Source organism: Solea solea, chromosome 14 (assembly GCF_958295425.1).
Source record: "Solea solea chromosome 14, fSolSol10.1, whole genome shotgun sequence".
NCBI lineage: Eukaryota > Metazoa > Chordata > Actinopteri > Pleuronectiformes > Soleidae > Solea > Solea solea.
Window position 1 is genome coordinate 19,080,658 of NC_081147.1, and position 17,314 is coordinate 19,097,971.

At 38.2% G+C, this 17,314-nt stretch overlaps 2 protein-coding genes across 2 annotated transcripts; both read right to left on the bottom strand.

Moving 5' to 3' along the window:
- Positions 1-142: 142 nt before the first annotated feature.
- On the bottom strand, positions 143-6,309 carry si:ch211-145o7.3 (forkhead box protein N2). The gene is made up of 5 exons (XM_058650201.1): positions 6,116-6,309; positions 4,139-4,795; positions 2,434-2,555; positions 1,660-1,715; positions 143-708 (listed from the first exon to the last, which is right to left on the bottom strand). Exons 2-5 carry the CDS (start codon positions 4,745-4,747, stop codon positions 356-358), a joined length of 1,140 nt encoding a protein of 379 aa, XP_058506184.1. The 5' UTR covers positions 4,748-4,795; positions 6,116-6,309; the 3' UTR covers positions 143-355.
- A 700-nt stretch (positions 6,310-7,009) lies between these two features.
- On the bottom strand, positions 7,010-13,792 carry yif1a (Yip1 interacting factor homolog A (S. cerevisiae)). Its single transcript, XM_058648934.1, has 9 exons — positions 13,598-13,792; positions 13,185-13,236; positions 11,219-11,463; positions 10,337-10,441; positions 9,216-9,294; positions 9,073-9,130; positions 8,821-8,976; positions 8,520-8,613; positions 7,010-7,779 (listed from the first exon to the last, which is right to left on the bottom strand). The coding sequence occupies exons 2-9, from the start codon at positions 13,213-13,215 to the stop codon at positions 7,621-7,623; spliced, it is 927 nt and encodes a 308-aa protein (XP_058504917.1). The 5' UTR covers positions 13,216-13,236; positions 13,598-13,792; the 3' UTR covers positions 7,010-7,620.
- Between the last annotated feature and the right edge of the window lie 3,522 nt (positions 13,793-17,314).

The following is a 17,314-nucleotide window of genomic DNA, read 5'->3' on the forward strand; positions in this document are numbered from 1 at the left end:
TTTTTTTTTTTTAAATGACAGGAGGAAACTTATTGTATTGAATACTACACAGTACTTTCCTCTCGTGTCATTTTTTTTTTAAAATATACTGCATGTCAGTTTAACGTTAGACTCTCAAACCTGAGTCCAGTTTTGTGTTTTATATATATGACTTGTTATGATGCTTAATTCAGCTGCTGCAATAAAAAGTGCCTGGGTACATGTGACAACACTGTTGTGTTAGTCCATCAGTAATTACACAATCCTTGGGGCAGTACATGTATTTGTGTCTCAACAAGAACCAGTCAATTCACCAGAAATCCTTACCCAATCATAGATCCAGTATCTGTCACTGGATTATTTGTTCGATATCTAACTAATATCCACCACCTGCGAGATCCAGCAGGGAGCCAGCGGCCTCCTGAGCCTCTGCATCCAGCTGAAAGATCTCCACAGTCTCCAGGTCTAGCTCGGTGTCACCGGGCAGAACCAGGTACTGATACTGTTGAGACTGGTAGTAGTGCAACTCGATGTAGCCGCTGTCTGACAGCGGGTCCTTCTCCATGTCCTCAATCACCTCCTCCTGTTGGTAGTCAATCGACTCCATTGAGACGAGCTCCTCGTGATCCGGGGTCAAAGGGCACGCTGAGTTTTCAGCAAAGGATGGATTATCAGCGGTGAGAGTTTGGGGAGAATGCAAGGGGAGGAGGAGTGTTTCAGAAAGAGCATCTGTATGAAAAAACATAAAAGAAATAATAGGTTAAACATGTCCAAAGTTTTTTTTACAACCTGCAGCTTTAATTCTTAATCAATATCATGATGAGCACATTAGTGCTTAATATAACAATTCTGATTATTTTTTAACTGCCATTTCTGTAACTCCTAGTTAGGACTGAAACAATTAATTATTTTGATAATCGATTAATTGGTTTGTGTTTTTTTCTGATTTTTCAGCTTCTTGAATGTGAATTTCTTTGCTCTATATCACAAAGAAATCATTTTGGTTTGTGGACAAAACAAGACATTCGAGAAACACTGATCAACTTTTCTGACATTTTATGGACCAATTGATTAGTCGATTAATCATCTTTGCCTTACTGTGTTGTGTGGAAGTAAGAGGTAATAGGATTACAGAGCTGCCTATAAAGTTCTTGACTCATGTTCGTAGTGTCCTATGTGTTACCGTTTGTTGTCTTTTGTCTTACGCCGTGACGTTACGTGTGCGGCAGTGTTGTAAATATGCGCCGCAGGGACGTTTAGCTACTGTTACAAATACAGCAAACACGCAGGATATGAGTGATACGATAAGACATCAATATTAATGACGGGCAGGACATGCAATTGTCTCTTGCTTCACCAGCGAGCACACGGGCCAATGCAGCACATAGGCTCTGAAATAAAACGAGGGGGACATAAAGGACTCTGAGCCAAGCTTATGCTGGGTTGCCACGGTAATAGAAGGTTGTTGCCATGAAAACTGAACACAAACACAGGAACAATGTTGCATGCTGAGAACGCCGTGGAGACGCAGAATGGCTGCAGGTAATAAAAGTGTCACAGAAGGCTGTTACGCCATTGATTAAACAGACTGTGGACTATAAAAAATTCATAAAGGGTCAAACATGAAAGTTCCTATGCTAATTAAGTGACATGAGCCCACTGTGGGCCCACATTACCAACCTGAGATGTCCATAGAGTCACACACTGCAGGCAGCCCATAGTCAGCTCCGTCCAACCTGCACGCAACATGACAACACACTTAGACGACTGAGTAAATATTAGTTTGTCTGCTTTGTTTAAAATAATCCTCAGGAAAAGGCAAAGTCATTGAAATGTAAATATATTCAGCAGCACCTCAAACACAACAGGAGGAGGAGGAAACGCATACGCATTTACAACTCGGCCTATTCAGAGGAAACACTTAAAAAAATTAAAGTGTGAAAGACCACAAGTGAGAAGCGAGTGAGGTTATTACGGTTAACAAAAGCGAATGAAAACTAAAACTGAAAAAACATTTTTGTGAACTGAAATAAAATAAAAAAATCACTGAAACGGAACTGTTTGTTTACAAAACAAACTAAAAATGATCAATGTTCAGTCTTTGTAAACTCATTTCATACGTAATCATTTTGAAAATGAAACAAATATCACACAGTAATCATTTTAAATATGTTATTCAAATGAAAATGACATATGTAAATATGTCAAAATTACCATTCCCTTTCATCATATCGCAGTTTCAGTCAAAAGAATCTGAATTAGATATTTATATAAAACTGTTCAGCCCCACTACATGTGCACTTGTTTTAAACATGAAATTATCAGGTATCATCTTCATGGAACATGAGCTGATAATGAATGAATGAAAAACAAAAAACCTATATGTACCTACTCATTTCTCGCTTGGCTTGAAAACCACAGTTGTGCAAACTTGAACCACGTGCTCATACTCACAGTGTGGGCTTGTTTATCAGATTAATGCTGGTGCTGTGATAACTGTGAGTCTTCTTCAGCACCTCGAGGAGCGCGGGCCGATACTCTGGACAAACACACCACAGCGATCCCTTCCCCACCGTCTGAAAACAATAACACAAAACCACCGCCAGTTACTCACACAGCAACAACCCAGGCACTGGTGTTACATGTGAGCGATGCTGACAACATTAAAGCGTGGAAACACACATGTTGAGCACGTTTTAATAAAGTCCCTGTAGTGCCGTTTAAACACTAACTGCACTATGAGGCAGTGATTCACAATTTAAAGGTCCAGTGTGTAAGATTTTCTTTTCATAGTCGCAGTGTTGTAATGAAGTGCAACATTCACATATCTGTACTTTACTTACATTATTTATATTTCTAGCATCCTTTACTCCACTACATTTTCTTTAACTATCTTTGTTACTCGTTACTACCAAATAAAATGAGAAGAAGAAGAGGAAGAGTTGGTAATGGTCTGTATTTATATAGAGCTTTTCGGGTCTTGATGAGCTGCTTTACACTACAATTTTACCATTCACCCATTCACACACTTCAACATGGGGTTAAGCATCTTGCTCTAGGACACATATAGACTACAGGGCCAGGAATTGAACCCACAGCTTTCCAGTTGAAAGACAACTCGCCCTACCACTGAGCTACCATGGCTCAATCCTAACTCCTCACTTTTTTAATACTTTTACTTCTTAAACTTAAGTATATTTCATTTCAAAAAATTACTTTTGATAGTTAAGTACAGTAAATGTCATACACTTTAAGACTTTTGCTTAAGTAATATTATAAAAAAAGTGACTTCAACTTCTACCAAAGTCATTTTCTGGTCAGATACTTGCACTCTTACTCAACTATCCCTTTAAGGTACTAGAATAAGTCTGTATTTGTATTTATATTAAGGCAAAGTCCCCCGCCATCCTGCCGCCCAGCGTTGGGCGGAGAAATCCTCCGTTTTGTTACAGTAAGCATGCAGTCGCACCTTTGGATGACACTTATTCTTACACACTGGAACATGAGGCATATTCTCTGCACATGCTACAGCAGCACCAGTTCAACTGAACTCTCTGTAGCTGACTTTATGATAAAACTAGTTAAAGAAGAGCAGCTGAGTCTCAAGGGCCCACCCATGATAGGGCTGGGCTGTCATTGGCTAGTGGACAGCTCACGTTAGTGGAAGTGAAAATAGTCTGTTCCTGTGCAAATAGACAGAGTAATATTTTTTTTTTACTTTGCCAGCGAGTACGAGCACTGACCTGGTGTGCTTACTATGCAATGACTGCATTTCTCAATGTCCAGCTACTATTAGCATCCTCTCAACACAGTTAAGTGACGCCATGTGAATCATGTGCAATTGTTGACAAAATAAAATGCCTCATGTTCTTGTCTGCTGGCGTGGGATTTAACTTTTGCACGTCTCTTGAATGTCCAACTCTGTCCCACCTGTAATGTGGACTGGCTGCAGTCTGGATTTGATTATAATGCCAAATTAAAAGGCTATTTTTTTGCCTTGTAGTAATATATTTGCTATAAATATACCTTTATTTTAAGCCAAACTATTTTTTTTTATTATTTCAAATATTCAGTGAGGCCCACAAAACACGAGCTAAGTTCCTGAAGTTGAACAGCTCCGTGCTACAGTATACGTCATCACTGTGGAAACTGAGTCTACCTGGCTCTTGTCCCTCTGAATGCGACAGAAGCTCTTGCTGAGGGACAGGTTGTGTCTAACGGAATTCCTCCAGCCTCCAGAGGCCGTCCTGAAGTAGGGGAAATTGTTCACAATCCAGTCGTAGATGTCCTTCACCGGAAGTCTCTTATCTGGTGACTCTTCTATTGCCATGAAAATCAGACTGCTGAAGGAGTACGGCGGCTTGGACGAGGCGGGAAGAGGCTGGCTGTGTGCGGAGGAATCCATCTGAGGCAGTGGTGTCATTTTGGGAAGAGGCTGCAGTGGCAGCAGGTTCCCTCGCTGATGAAGCCAGTTGAGGCAGGTCAGGTCGTCCTGGTCAGCTGTGTTTGCAGGACTCAGGTAATCTACATGTTGTCCTTCAAGGTACTGAGATGCTGTGCAGTGTGAGAGCGGGGAGAAGGATTGGAGGGACTCTGCTGTGGCTGGAGATAGTGAGGTAGGGGACGGGGGGAAGGAAATAGGTGATAGTGGGAGTGAAATGTGGCCGTTGGAGCAGAGCTGCTGCGGCGAAGAGGAGAAGGGCAGAGACTCTTCTAAAGAGGTGTGACATGGGGGCGAGAGTGGCAGTGTCTGAGAGCTGTTATCCATCTCTCTCTCTCAGGAGGAAACGTCCAGGATCATTCAGCTGCACCACACCTGAAAAGAGATGAATGCATAAAAAGAAACTAAGGATTTCCACCTGCAAATATCTACATTTGATTATATATTGGATGACACCTCTGGATGACAAGAGCTCATGGAGTTTGAAAAATGTGGTCAGTGAGTGAATAATTCACAGTAAGGTTGACATGGCGTTCTGACTGTGTGAAACGTTTTGATTATGTGACATGTTCAATTTTAACTGTAATTTATTGGTATGTTACACATTTCTTGATGTGATATTTGCTCTCCATATTCTTGTTTATTATTAATTGGTTTACACAGCACCACTTTGTCACTGGTCAATTGTAAAGGAATCAATCATCATCTTTGTGATTCTCATCGATCACCTGCAGCAAGTTACTACTCCAGTACATCATAGACATTGCAGAAAAGCAAAAAACGTCTTCACGTAAGGGTTTAACAACATCCAGAAGAGCTTATTTCTATATATTCCATTTATATCTATTGTATAGACCAGGGGTCTGCAACCTCTAGTATCAGCATTTTATAATTAAATATAATTAATCTGGAGCCGCAAAACCTATTTGATCCATAAAATGAAGATAACATCTTGTATAGTTTTTTATATGGATATAAAAACTATATTTTCTACAATTTTATGTGGTTCTTTTAATTTTTGTTGAGTTTAGGGAGGTTTTTAGAAATAGGATGTGACACATTTTTTAAAACTTTTACTTATCGCCTTGATCTCCAAGTGAGAGGAGTTCACTTTGAAAGACAAATATTTAAATACAATATGTTTCTTTTACTGGGACAAGGAGCCACTGCAGGGGCTGAAGAGCCACATGTGGCTCTAGAACCGCAGGTTGCACACCCCTGGTGGATACATTTTTTTTATAACATTCTCTGGTTTTCACATATTTTCAGACTGCAAAGAGGTGATTCAAGGAAATTAATTCAGTTAAATGTTAGCTACTTGTTCCACTCAGATGAAAATCTACCAGAGGACGTTCAAAGTCCTCTGTGTGTGTGTGTGTGTGTGTATACTTGTCCAGGTGTACAGGTGCAGAGACGCAGCTCATTGTAGCTTGTACGTTTGCAGACGGTGAAAATGATTTCACTAACTTAAACGTGATCGACTTTACCACATGTTAAAATGAACTCAACCCGCTCAGAAAGTTTGCATGTGACACCACATGGCTTTACACAGCAATAACATCCGCCATTCAGCAGGCAAATGGCGGAACAATATAAAGTTTCATACAGTCAAAGAAAGCCGCCTTTTCTCCACACAGGTATAAGCAGCAGCAGCAGCCGCTACTACAGAAACAAAAACATCATGTATGTACTCACCAAATTATCCACACGGTATCTGTCACACTTCAGATTCACTTCAACTCCAGAACCTGCTCGTTGGAAAAGTTTTAAAAAATTAAAAAGCGCGGTGTTAAAACTGACTCGGGTCTTGAGTCGGACACTTCTGCCTCGGTGCTGTGTTGCCGTCTGCGGTTGCCATGGAAACGAAAAGGACGCTCTGCGTTTTTGCGCGGTCCCGTGCACGCTCCCGCTACACGTGCACAGTCTCCCACCGACCAGCAGAGCAAAAAAAAAGGAATTCAACATGCTGTTTAATGTACATAGTGTATATATATATATAGTATATCTTCTCTCAAAGACAATAAAGTCGTAAAGCAGCGAGAAAATACAAGAGTCATAAAATGGCGGGTGGTAAGCTGACACAGCGCCAGTTGAGATACAGAACTTCAGTAAGGCACAAAGAGAGTAACAATATACTCTGTTTTAAATAAAAACCTGCATTTATAGTTCTTCTTCATGCTTCCCCTATAAAAATAATATACTGAATCGTTTATGAAGACACTAAAACTGGCTTTACTCATGGTTTTGTGCCATTTCTTGCAATATGCATGTAAGAATAATTTTAAAAGCATGAATTTTACCTGTAAATATATTTCTACACTGTTGTACTGCCACTTTTGCCTGAATGAAATATCTTCACTCACAAGTGCAATAACTCAATTATATGCAGAATAAATACATTTGTTACAAATACATAATCCTTTTAAAAAGGTTTAAGTATAAATGATTAAACTGGCCTGTGAAATATGTTTGCACAAAATATAATGCCACAGAAAGAATCAGAACAGTAATTCTCAGTAAAACATCTGTATATTAACGTTGCATGGAAAGGAAATCGCACGCATAAAAAAACCCACAAAACATGTCTCGAACTGTTAAAGCTGAATCCAACAACGCCAAATATATTTATTTTTTTCCCCTACAAAAAGTTCCAAACATTGCCATGCTTTGTCAAATGTAGATAAATAAAAACAAGGCTTTACAGGAGAGGGGAGGTAATGCAGCAACATTACCATACCAAAAAAAGGTACTTCTTGAATCATGTCTGTGTGTGGTGTGTGTTCTGTCTGGCAGTGACATGTATATACTGGAAAGAACGGACAGTAAATTTATACTGTAAATAAAATAAAACACAAACTGAAACCAATTAAATCAAAATTAAATCCCTTGTCTTCAAATGTCAGTGGCCAAAAATAAGCAGGTGGCAGAGTTGCTGTACATTCAAGGCGTAAAACAAGAGTCTTCCAGGGAGTTATTTTTCTCTCTCATTTTCTTGTTAAATCAATAAAACAACTGCATTATTGACATCTGCTGCGAGCTGCTGCACACACGCTGCAGCTCAACTCTGTCTCCATGTGTTCTGAACGTACTGACAAAAGTGTATAAAGGTCATTGTACAAATATTCAACAACCACTTTTTTTTTGGGTCCAGTACACATGGACACATGGAAAAAACACATGGGTTATTAAATGCCTCGAGGTCACCTGACCAAGTGAGAGGTTAACCAGTATATAATGATTGGCTGAAAGACTGCAGTGGCCACGGTGATATAAAGGCGGAACTGAGGTTTGGCACTTGATGCAGTTCCCATTGTGTCCGAGGAGAGAGAGGGAAGGATCTTCATTTTCAGAGATCGAACCTGCAGAGAAAAGACCATCTTGAAACCAGCTATTCACACCGACATTGATACTGTAGAGGTTATAATGCTGAGGTACTTAAAGGACAAGTCCAAGACTTTGGGAGATATGCTTACGCATCATCTTGTCAGGAGTAAGATGACACAATTAGATATGATATCATTCTCATGAGTTGTGCTTAGCTAAACACAAAGACTGAAAGCAGGTGGAAACAACTAAAACTGGTTATGCCATACCTGACATCGTCGGCTTAAAGAACAGACTTAATACAAGCAGGTCCCACTAGTTTTTTGCTCAACTAACCAGCAACTGGTTGCAGTTTCATCTTAAAAATTGGGACACGTGTGGAACTGGTCTACTCATTTACTCATTTAACTTGTCAAGATATAACCATACACTTATATTCCAACTTTAAACACAAGCTTGTAAACGGTTTACTCTTCTGCACCAAAGTCCATAGACAAAACCAGCATTTTTTTTAGCTTGTGTGGACACATGAGGTGCTAGTCTACTCTACTTCAACCTTCCAATAATGATGTATTATATTGTACTGTATTGACACTATGTGACTTCTAGTTTTGGAAAAAAAAACTACACAATATTACTTTACAGCAGGTTGTGTAGAAATACTGTTCATAACATTTGAATATTCTCACTATGATTAAGTCATAATATATGCAATTAAAAGTTGTGATAATCTCCTTTTCTGAGTCACACATATAGTGGATGATAAAATACTTACAATGAAGAACATAAGGGCACAAGAGGACCAGGCGAGGGCCACATAATACCCATCACTGCCAAACAGTAAGCCACACAACACTGTGAAGATCATCCTGGAGGACAAACATTAAGAGATACATTCACACTCTTTTTAAAATGCACTTGTATGTAAAAATACAATGTGATCAATGAAGTGAATGATAATCAAGTCGTCTAGCGTGCGATTACATAATAAGTGTTTTGAGTCTGACCCTTATTCGCTTTGCCAATAAAGGATGACTAATCCACTTAAGAGATATTTGCATGCGAGATCTATTTACCCAACGTATTTGTATCCACTGTAGGCGATGAGATCAAAGGTGGAGAGGTCGCTGTGCACAGTCATCAGGTACAAACTCAGCAGCAACACCAAGACCTCGATGATGATCCACACGAGGGCAGTGCTGGCACAAAGACCGAGAACCTCTGGACTGAACCTTCACGCAAGGGCAACCACACACAAGAGTGTTTAAACTTCTTCACGCAAAACATTTATTGTGTGTCAACAAATGAAATACAAGAGGATTACTCACCTTTTCTGGATGCCGAGGGCCATCCCAGTGAGTAAAATGTAGGTAATGAAAGCCATTGCTAAAATACAAAAAGTGTATTTGATAAATTACACAGACATCTCAAAATACTCCTTATGAAGACTGCATTTATAGAAAAAACTCACTTGGTATGTAAAGATCAGGCGCATTTACATCTTGCCTTGGAGTTAGTGGAGTGTCCCGGTGGTAACGAACTTCCCAGTCCTACCAAGAACACACAAACACAGTATGACTCATCCTGTAGGAGTCCAACAGAGTTACATGCAAATAATGCTCAGTGCTACTTTGTGCATCACATTGACAAAATAATTGCGCAATTTTGGTTTTGACAGTGACCTGCTGCGACCCTATGGCTTATTAATAACCTTTCAATAGCTATGAGAACAGAAGTAGCATACGAATATAGTTTATCAGGATTTGAGTACACATTTTGGGACAATGCTGTTATTTTCCCATTGTCGGTGCAGGTTCACATTGTCAAATGCTACTGCTGTTCTTGAACAGCGTAGTCTACTGACAAGTTATCAAGATGTCCTGAACACATTTCCTACGATGGTTAAAGCAAAATATGATGCCACACTATTATCCTGTATAGATATCATACCAGTTAAACCATAAAGATATGGGTTGGATTATCCAGCAAATCACAGATCAAGATGTATAGGCACAACAATTAACTGATTAATTGTTCCCTACTTGATTACTAAAAAAATTGTCAACTATTTTGATAATTCATTAATGAGTGAGTGAGTATTTTTTCTATAAAACAAATAAGTTGAGGACAATTAAGGTGTTTTTGAGGTTTGGGAAACAGTTAGTCATTTTTCACCAGTAATCGGCATTTTACAGACCAAACAACTAATCAATTAATGGGGAAAAAAACTTGATAATTATCACTAATGGCCTCCTTATATTGAATATTTCCAAATGCTGCCAGTGTTTGACTGTTTTTGTTATTATTTTTGTTATCAGGAGAGTTTGCTTTGTGTTATTTGTACATCATCAGGGCACAGGATGTTTGGAACACCGACTAAGTTAACAATCTGAAGAAGTTAAAGTGTGTGGGAATTGACTAAGCTCACTGTGCTTTTACAACTTCAGCGGTAATTTCAGCATTATGCTGTTCACAAATGAAGCTGGAACAGTGATTAACTGCCTGATTATCCCAGTAAGTTAACACAAGTTATATGTTGTTCAATGCAGTGATGTGGGACAAAGTCTGATAATGAACAGTAATTCTGATTACCTGATGTGTATATGGGAACATGAGGATCATGAGTTTCTTCAGTACATATCGAGTATCGACGGCAAAGAAGTATTTCAGCTTGTTCATAGACATGAATCTTCCGATCTGAAAAGAAGCAGGGCAAACATGAACGATAAACAAACAAGGCGCGACAGTCTGCCAAAGTTAATAAATGCAATTTAAACAAGGCTGTCCTTGCCCTCGGGACTGTGCATCACTTTAGCTTCCCACCCTGTCTATGCATTCGGAACCACCTAAGCATTAAAGCTATCAAACCAGTAGAACAAAAACATATCTGCCAGCCACAGGCTACATTAAAGTCATTATAAAGAGAGACGGCGTAATTGAAAACCTGTAAACTTGTGACCTTATAAAATGATACCCATTATACTGTTAATCTCAAATAGTGAAAAAGGCTCTGAATGCATGCGACTGATATTAAATGAGGGTATTGTGCTGCTTCTGAGGAGACCGTGTCACATGTGTGGTTCTTAAATATAAAAACCTCAAATCACTTTATCACACAGAAAGGCACAGCTGTGATAAAACAGTGGTGTTTCAGATTACTTTAAACTCTGTAGACCTAATATGTTATTGTATACAAAATGTGTTGTGAAACAGCCTAGGTTTAGATCTGTAAGCTTGGTACTATGGCTACAGAGAAGCTTTACAACCTTGAGAAAATTGTTCAGAATGAGGTTATATGTGTATTTAAACCCATATGTTTTATAATGTAAGCATGTCATTAAGAGAAATTGGTGCCTATTACCAAATCGAGGTCATAACCTAAATTTATATTAATATTCCCATACCCCTCTTGAACACATACAGCATTGCACAGGTTTGCCTAACGGACTTTGTGATCATCTTCCCTTTCCTTACCTCTTTGTTTACCATATCCTTTCCTTGGTTGGCCAAGGACGAGCCGTACATCATTGCAGCATTTGCCATTGGGTCAGCAAACAGGTTGTTCACTCCAGCGTCTCCCTGCATGTCATTTGAGGGTCCTGCCATATTGTACCCAGGAGTGTAGTATCCTTGACTGTTCATTGCTGGTGCTGCAGAGCTGGTATCATCGAAAAGGACAGAATCTGCTGCGGAGGGAGCGGTACGACCTCTCTGTTTAGCTGGAAATTGGAAATGATGAATGCAGAAAGAGATTATTTCATAGAATTACTACTTTACTAGCCAAAATATTAATTGCAATATGCGGATCACTGAAAACAATATGGGATAGAGTGAGATCTACTGTGGCGACCCCTAACAGAAGAAGCCGAATAAAGATCAAGTGCACACAAACAAAGAAATCCTTGTTTTATATGTACATTAACCTATCACTGAAGATACTTAAACTATATTCAGTGTATAGAAATACATTGCTCTGACCAACAAATGAAACTTTTGTAGGACTTTTTTAATCTCACTTTGGTTACTCCAAATCCAACAAATCTACTTAAGAGACCTTCAAAGTCAGTTAGGATGTACTCAAGTTTGTGAGGCACACTTGCTGCAGCTCTGCATTACATCATATCTCAAATATATGATTTTCAATTGTTGATAAAACACCAAAAATAAAATTTGTAATAAACATTTCAGTATGCAGGTTTTGTTTTGTATCACTGTTGTATTGTATTTATTATCCCATCCATCCCATGTGCAATACTGTCCACATGCCATAGTCAATGAGATTTTCCATCATGCAAAAACATCAGATTTGTTTGGTCCTAAATCCACTGCAACATGACAGCACTCCCACAGTGATAGCCCGAGTTGTAAAAAGATACAGTATCTTGAGAAACAAGGAAAAGGAGTCCTGTAGCAGATGGTCTGATCCCCACAGAGCCGCTCACTCTATTTTACTTTAGTACCATAACATTTTGCACAGTACCGTACATCAGTGGATAAAGATATGATTTATTGAAGCACTAACACTACTGAGCTTTATCCATCTGTTGTAGTTATCTGTGCTACACAAATTTGCATATTTTAGTGCTCAACATGGCACTAGTATCCCCATCAAGGAGGTTACATTTTTGGCTATGTTTGTTTGTGAGCAGCAGATTTGGATGATATTTTCTGGCAACGTAGGCTATGGTCAGAAGAATAAATTATTAAGAGTTTAGTAGTGATCTGTACACAGATCCAGATTTAGAAAAAAAATAAAAGAAGACACTTGCGCGATATAGGTATACTGACAGTGTGGGTAACTGAGCAGCCTTGGCAGAGGTTTGCACTCACTGAGTTTTTTCTCTACCTTAATTCAACCCTTTAAAAAAATAATGCAAAAAGGGTAGAATCTGACTGAAGTGTTTAAACAGATCGTCTTTCGCAAAGAAACATTGTGTTCTCAAGGCCAGATTTGGATCCCTCCCTGATCTCCTTTGATTAAGTTCAATTTTAAATACTTAATTTGTCCTCAAGGGGAAATTTAAGGCAAGCAACTTTGCAAACAATGCACGAACAAATGATCACAAAAGTACCACAACTTTTAAGGGAAGATTTAGTCATTGTTCACTGCATCAAAACAAATGAGTTTTCTTTCATCACCTTTAGATTCTAGCAACACCTACACCATTGTGTAAACTCACAGATGTTGCATTAGTTAATGTGAAAGAAACTTGAGCCACAAAGCATACAATATGACTTTATAAAGGTGTGACGCAAGGAAAAACGAACTTAATATTGTGAAATATGGTTCTAGGTGTGGAGCACTTTCTAGTTGAGTATGATGAGCTGTGTGCATCTGGCTACAGATGAAAAGTAGGAAGGAGCCACTGTGGGTTGTTGTTTAAAAAAAAGAAAGAAAAAAGTTAACAGATGGTAAACTGTTATTCATTTTCACACTTACATGCTCGGTATCCCTGATGTGGCAAATCCATTGTAACGTCCGCTGACGTTAGCTAGAAATAAAGTCGGAGTGAAACGTTAGCAACATTTAATCACACCAGTCCCTCTGAACATTTAAGTGAACTATCTAAATGTCACGCCATGGCTAACACAAAAGCGACAGACACACAACACTTGTGTGCTAACACTTGGTAGTTGCTAAGCTAACCTTCGTAGAAACGTTATTTTAATTGAGCTAACGCTACCTAGGCAAACAAGCTAAGTACTTGTCGCATATTGTCAGCGGAGTGCTACGCCGACACGAACATACGATAAACACACGTTAACTGTTGTCATTATTAATGTCAACACAGCCTTTTGTTTGTATAATATTACGACAATGGGGGAATGAAAACAAAAAGACCAAGCTCTTACCTGCGAAGCTAACGCTTGTAGCTAGCTACGTGGCTATGGAAGTGTTGGACAGATCCCACCCATTCACTGGGGCTGGTTCAGTTCACAGTGACTGCGTGGCAAGAAGAAAAAAAAAGAAAAAAGGGTAAATAATGTGCACCATTATGCTAAGAAAAGGAATTTTGAGAACAAACCACTTTTACAACTATCTAAAAGTGCTCATCACAACCCACAGTAAATAACCATATAGTTTAAAGTTTGAATTTTGTAGTAGATGCTTGTTGCTTTTGTTGAGAAAACCCAGAAATGACTGTATTCTTTCTTCTTCCAGCTGACTGATTTGATGCTCCTTTGATATGTGTCCAATAGTTGTTTTCATGGACTGTTAGTCAGCTGAATCAGTAAAAATGATACAGCTGATCAATGTTATTATAGCAATGTGTAAGTATATGTATATATACGTATACATATATACACACACACACACACACATATATATATATATATATATATATAGATATATATACATATACATACATATACATACATATGTACAATAGAAAGGCAATTTAAAGTCCATTAGTGTAGGATTATACTTTCTGAATATAAATTCTGAATCTATGTGACTTAAATTCCATTATGTATGTTGTACTCCACTCATACCTATTTCCATTTAATGCTATTTTATATACTTAAACATTGTATAATTAAATTAGTTTCAGTCTGTTTGAAAATTATTATTCGTTCTAACTTAGCCGCAGAGTGCTTTTAAAATATACATTTATAATGATAAGAACTAGACGTCTTGTAAAAAGAGTTGGAACTGTTAATATAAACATCCTGGCTTCAGCTTCTCATTAATCAATAATTTTTTTCAGTTAAAATTATGTGTCCTTTTGACTGACTATATTTTAAGAAACTACAGTTTCTACTCAGAGCTGTGACCCATACCCAAATTAAAAATTCATGATGAGTTAATGAAATAAGCAACTTGTAAACAGCATCAGTCAGTCATCACATCAAAACAGTGTTGTGACTGGTGTATAATGCAATAGCTGTGTCTGTGGCTGTAGTGCTGCTCTAACCTCAGCTACTTGACAACAGTCAGGACTTCTAGAGTATGTGGTATTTTAGTCATTTCAAGGCTTTGTACTATGTTTGTTGTAAAGGGTCAGTGCTTCAGGTGACAAGGAGACACACATTTTTACTAAACAGGATTACCTAATTCCCTCAGGAAAAAACAGATTATTTACATTACACACCTCCTATTCAATGTCATTCACATTTTATTTACTTGCAGAAACTGTTCATTTATCTTAACCTCTATAGAAAGGACAGAATGTCATTACATCAACAAACCGTGACTGAGACAATCAGATTGGTCTAAATGTTCAAACCTCCACAGTTCAGTACCAGTTCACTACCCATTGAACTGAAGTGTGAAGTAAAGAGATACAAACTGCTACACCCACTAAAATAAACAAATTCAAGTGTCTGTGTGGCATGAGGTTGCAGTTAGACGCACATGTGTGTGGGATGAGTATGTGGGTGTGGGTGGGTGAGCGGAGATTTTTTAGGATGAGTAAATTGCAATGGAATTTAACCCAAGGTCAAATGGCAAAATCTCTATATGTGTGGAGCAGTTTCCTGATCAAACTGAGGGGGGGAAGTAGCAACAGGTAAAATGAATTGAAGTGTACTCAGGAGGGGAAAAAAAATGGTGGTCAACATGTTGTGACATGTCACTATTAGAGACATAGCAAGTGTCATCATCACATTCCTGACACGTTAGTCATCTCACACTCACCTTTATCCCATATTCCCCTCCTGTGATACCAAACCTGGACTTAAATGGGTTATTTTGCATGTCTGTCTTCATTATCACAGGGTGTGATATTGTTCAAATCTGAAATAGGAGACTGTGTAAGTTGAATAGGTTAGTGAGCATCAGGTGTAGACTCTGCTAAATGACTCCTGGCAGCTTCTGTTTTTGTTCACTATCCCTCATTCATTGTTTACAAGGAAACTGAGAGTAACATCTTAATATAGATTAGATGATCAGTTTACAGTGTTTATGACTAAAAGTTTTTAGTTGACTTTCTTTTCAATTAACATATTCAGGCTTATTGACAATCCTTATTCCCAAGAGTAGTATTCAGAGTAACATGAGACACCGGTGCAACAGTCAGCAGCTAACAGAAACCGTCCTTTGCCGGGAACTCTGTCCTCAGGGACTGCAAGGTCAGCAGCTGTTGACAGACTTACCAAATCTACAGCATTTTTTTTTTAATCTTCAGTAGGAGCCATACTGTGCTTGCAAGTGAAAAAACAGTCATTGAAATAAAACGAGCAGCTTTGTGGAAGTTGCCTGACTCATCTCCACAGACATGTGTGCAAACGCTGATGTGGTTTGTAAGTGAGAGTGGTTGCCAAAAAACCCCCAACACAATTAAGAACCCGCACCCAACTTTGCCTACACTTTATGATCTATTTCGTAATATAGCAAATGTAACCTTGAAACTGATTCATTACAGGCCCAACTCTGGATTGCTTTGGGCTGAGGGGTGAGCATTAAGAGAGGGTGACTGGTCTGGTAAGTAAATGTCTTAAAGTATAAGACATTTACTGTACGAAAGTATCAAAAGTAGTGTGGTGTGATTAAAGTAAACGTATTAAAAAAGAGAGGATTAAGTCATGATAGCTCTGTGGTAGGGTGAGTTGTCTTTCAATTGGCAGGCTGTGGGTTCAATTCCTGCCACTGCTAGTCTATATGTGTCCTTGAGCAAGACACTTAACCCCATGTTGCAGCATATGAATAGGTATAAGGAATGGGTGAATGGCTAGAAACGCTCTTCTCCTGATTTTATTTAGTAGTACCAAGTAACAAAGATAGTTAGAGGAAATGTAGTTGCTAGAAATATATATTACAATGTAATGTACAGATACATGAATTTGGTACTTTACATTAACAAAGAATGTGTACTTTGTTACATGACAACACCAACTATGAGTGTTTCCTTAAGGACTGCAAGTTATAACACACACACTGATTTATGTGTCTAAAACTGAAGCCATAATCAAATTTTTTTGTAAATAAAAAATCAACAACACAATTTGCCCCCCTCTCACCCCAATAGCAATGCCTGTGAGTATTTTTGTGTTCCAAATGTTTTTTTTTGTTTGTTTTTTTTTAGATTAAATTACATTAGTTTCCTTTATTTGTCATTGTACAAAATATACAACAACATTTTTACATGCTCATGTAAATTATCATGCAAAGATCAGGTTATTATTAGAGGATACATTTTACACTGATATGAAATGAATAAGTAAAAGTACAAGTTGGCTCAACTTCAAGCAGTTAAAATCACATTTTTAACTAAATATAGTCGTTATTAACACTCCAAAAGCAGTGTGTGTCTATTTGAAGTCACAGGCTTAACATTCTGTTTTAACAACAATCACCCTGCACAGCTTTACATTTTTTTTAAAATTATTATTTAATATAGAATTATATTTGTTTATGTATATATATCTATATGTAATATTTAAAACAGTTAAATGTGTATACGTGGTGTCATTTCCACGTGTGTGGGACATTTTGGCAATATTTTCCCATTTTAAAAGAAACCAGAAACACTCGAATCAGACGTAAGGTAAAGCTGTGTGTGTGTGTGTGTGTGTGTGTGTGAGTGAGGAGGAATCCCTGTATGAAAGAATGACTCTCAGGAGGAAATT

Coding starts and splice junctions, on each gene's coding strand:
- yif1a (XM_058648934.1), bottom strand. CDS start 13,215: ATGGATTTGCCACATCAGGGATACCGAGCAT. Junction 11,464..13,184: donor ACATCAGGGATACCGAGCAT/GTAAGTGTGAAA, acceptor TCCAATTTCCAG/CTAAACAGAGAGGTCGTACC. Junction 8,977..9,072: donor GCCCTCGGCATCCAGAAAAG/GTGAGTAATCCT, acceptor CCTTGCGTGAAG/GTTCAGTCCAGAGGTTCTCG.
- si:ch211-145o7.3 (XM_058650201.1), bottom strand. CDS start 4,747: ATGGATAACAGCTCTCAGACACTGCCACTCTCGCCCCCATGTCACACC. Junction 1,716..2,433: donor CTGATAAACAAGCCCACACT/GTGAGTATGAGC, acceptor TGTTGCGTGCAG/GTTGGACGGAGCTGACTATG. Junction 709..1,659: donor TGACTCTATGGACATCTCAG/GTTGGTAATGTG, acceptor TTTTTCATACAG/ATGCTCTTTCTGAAACACTC.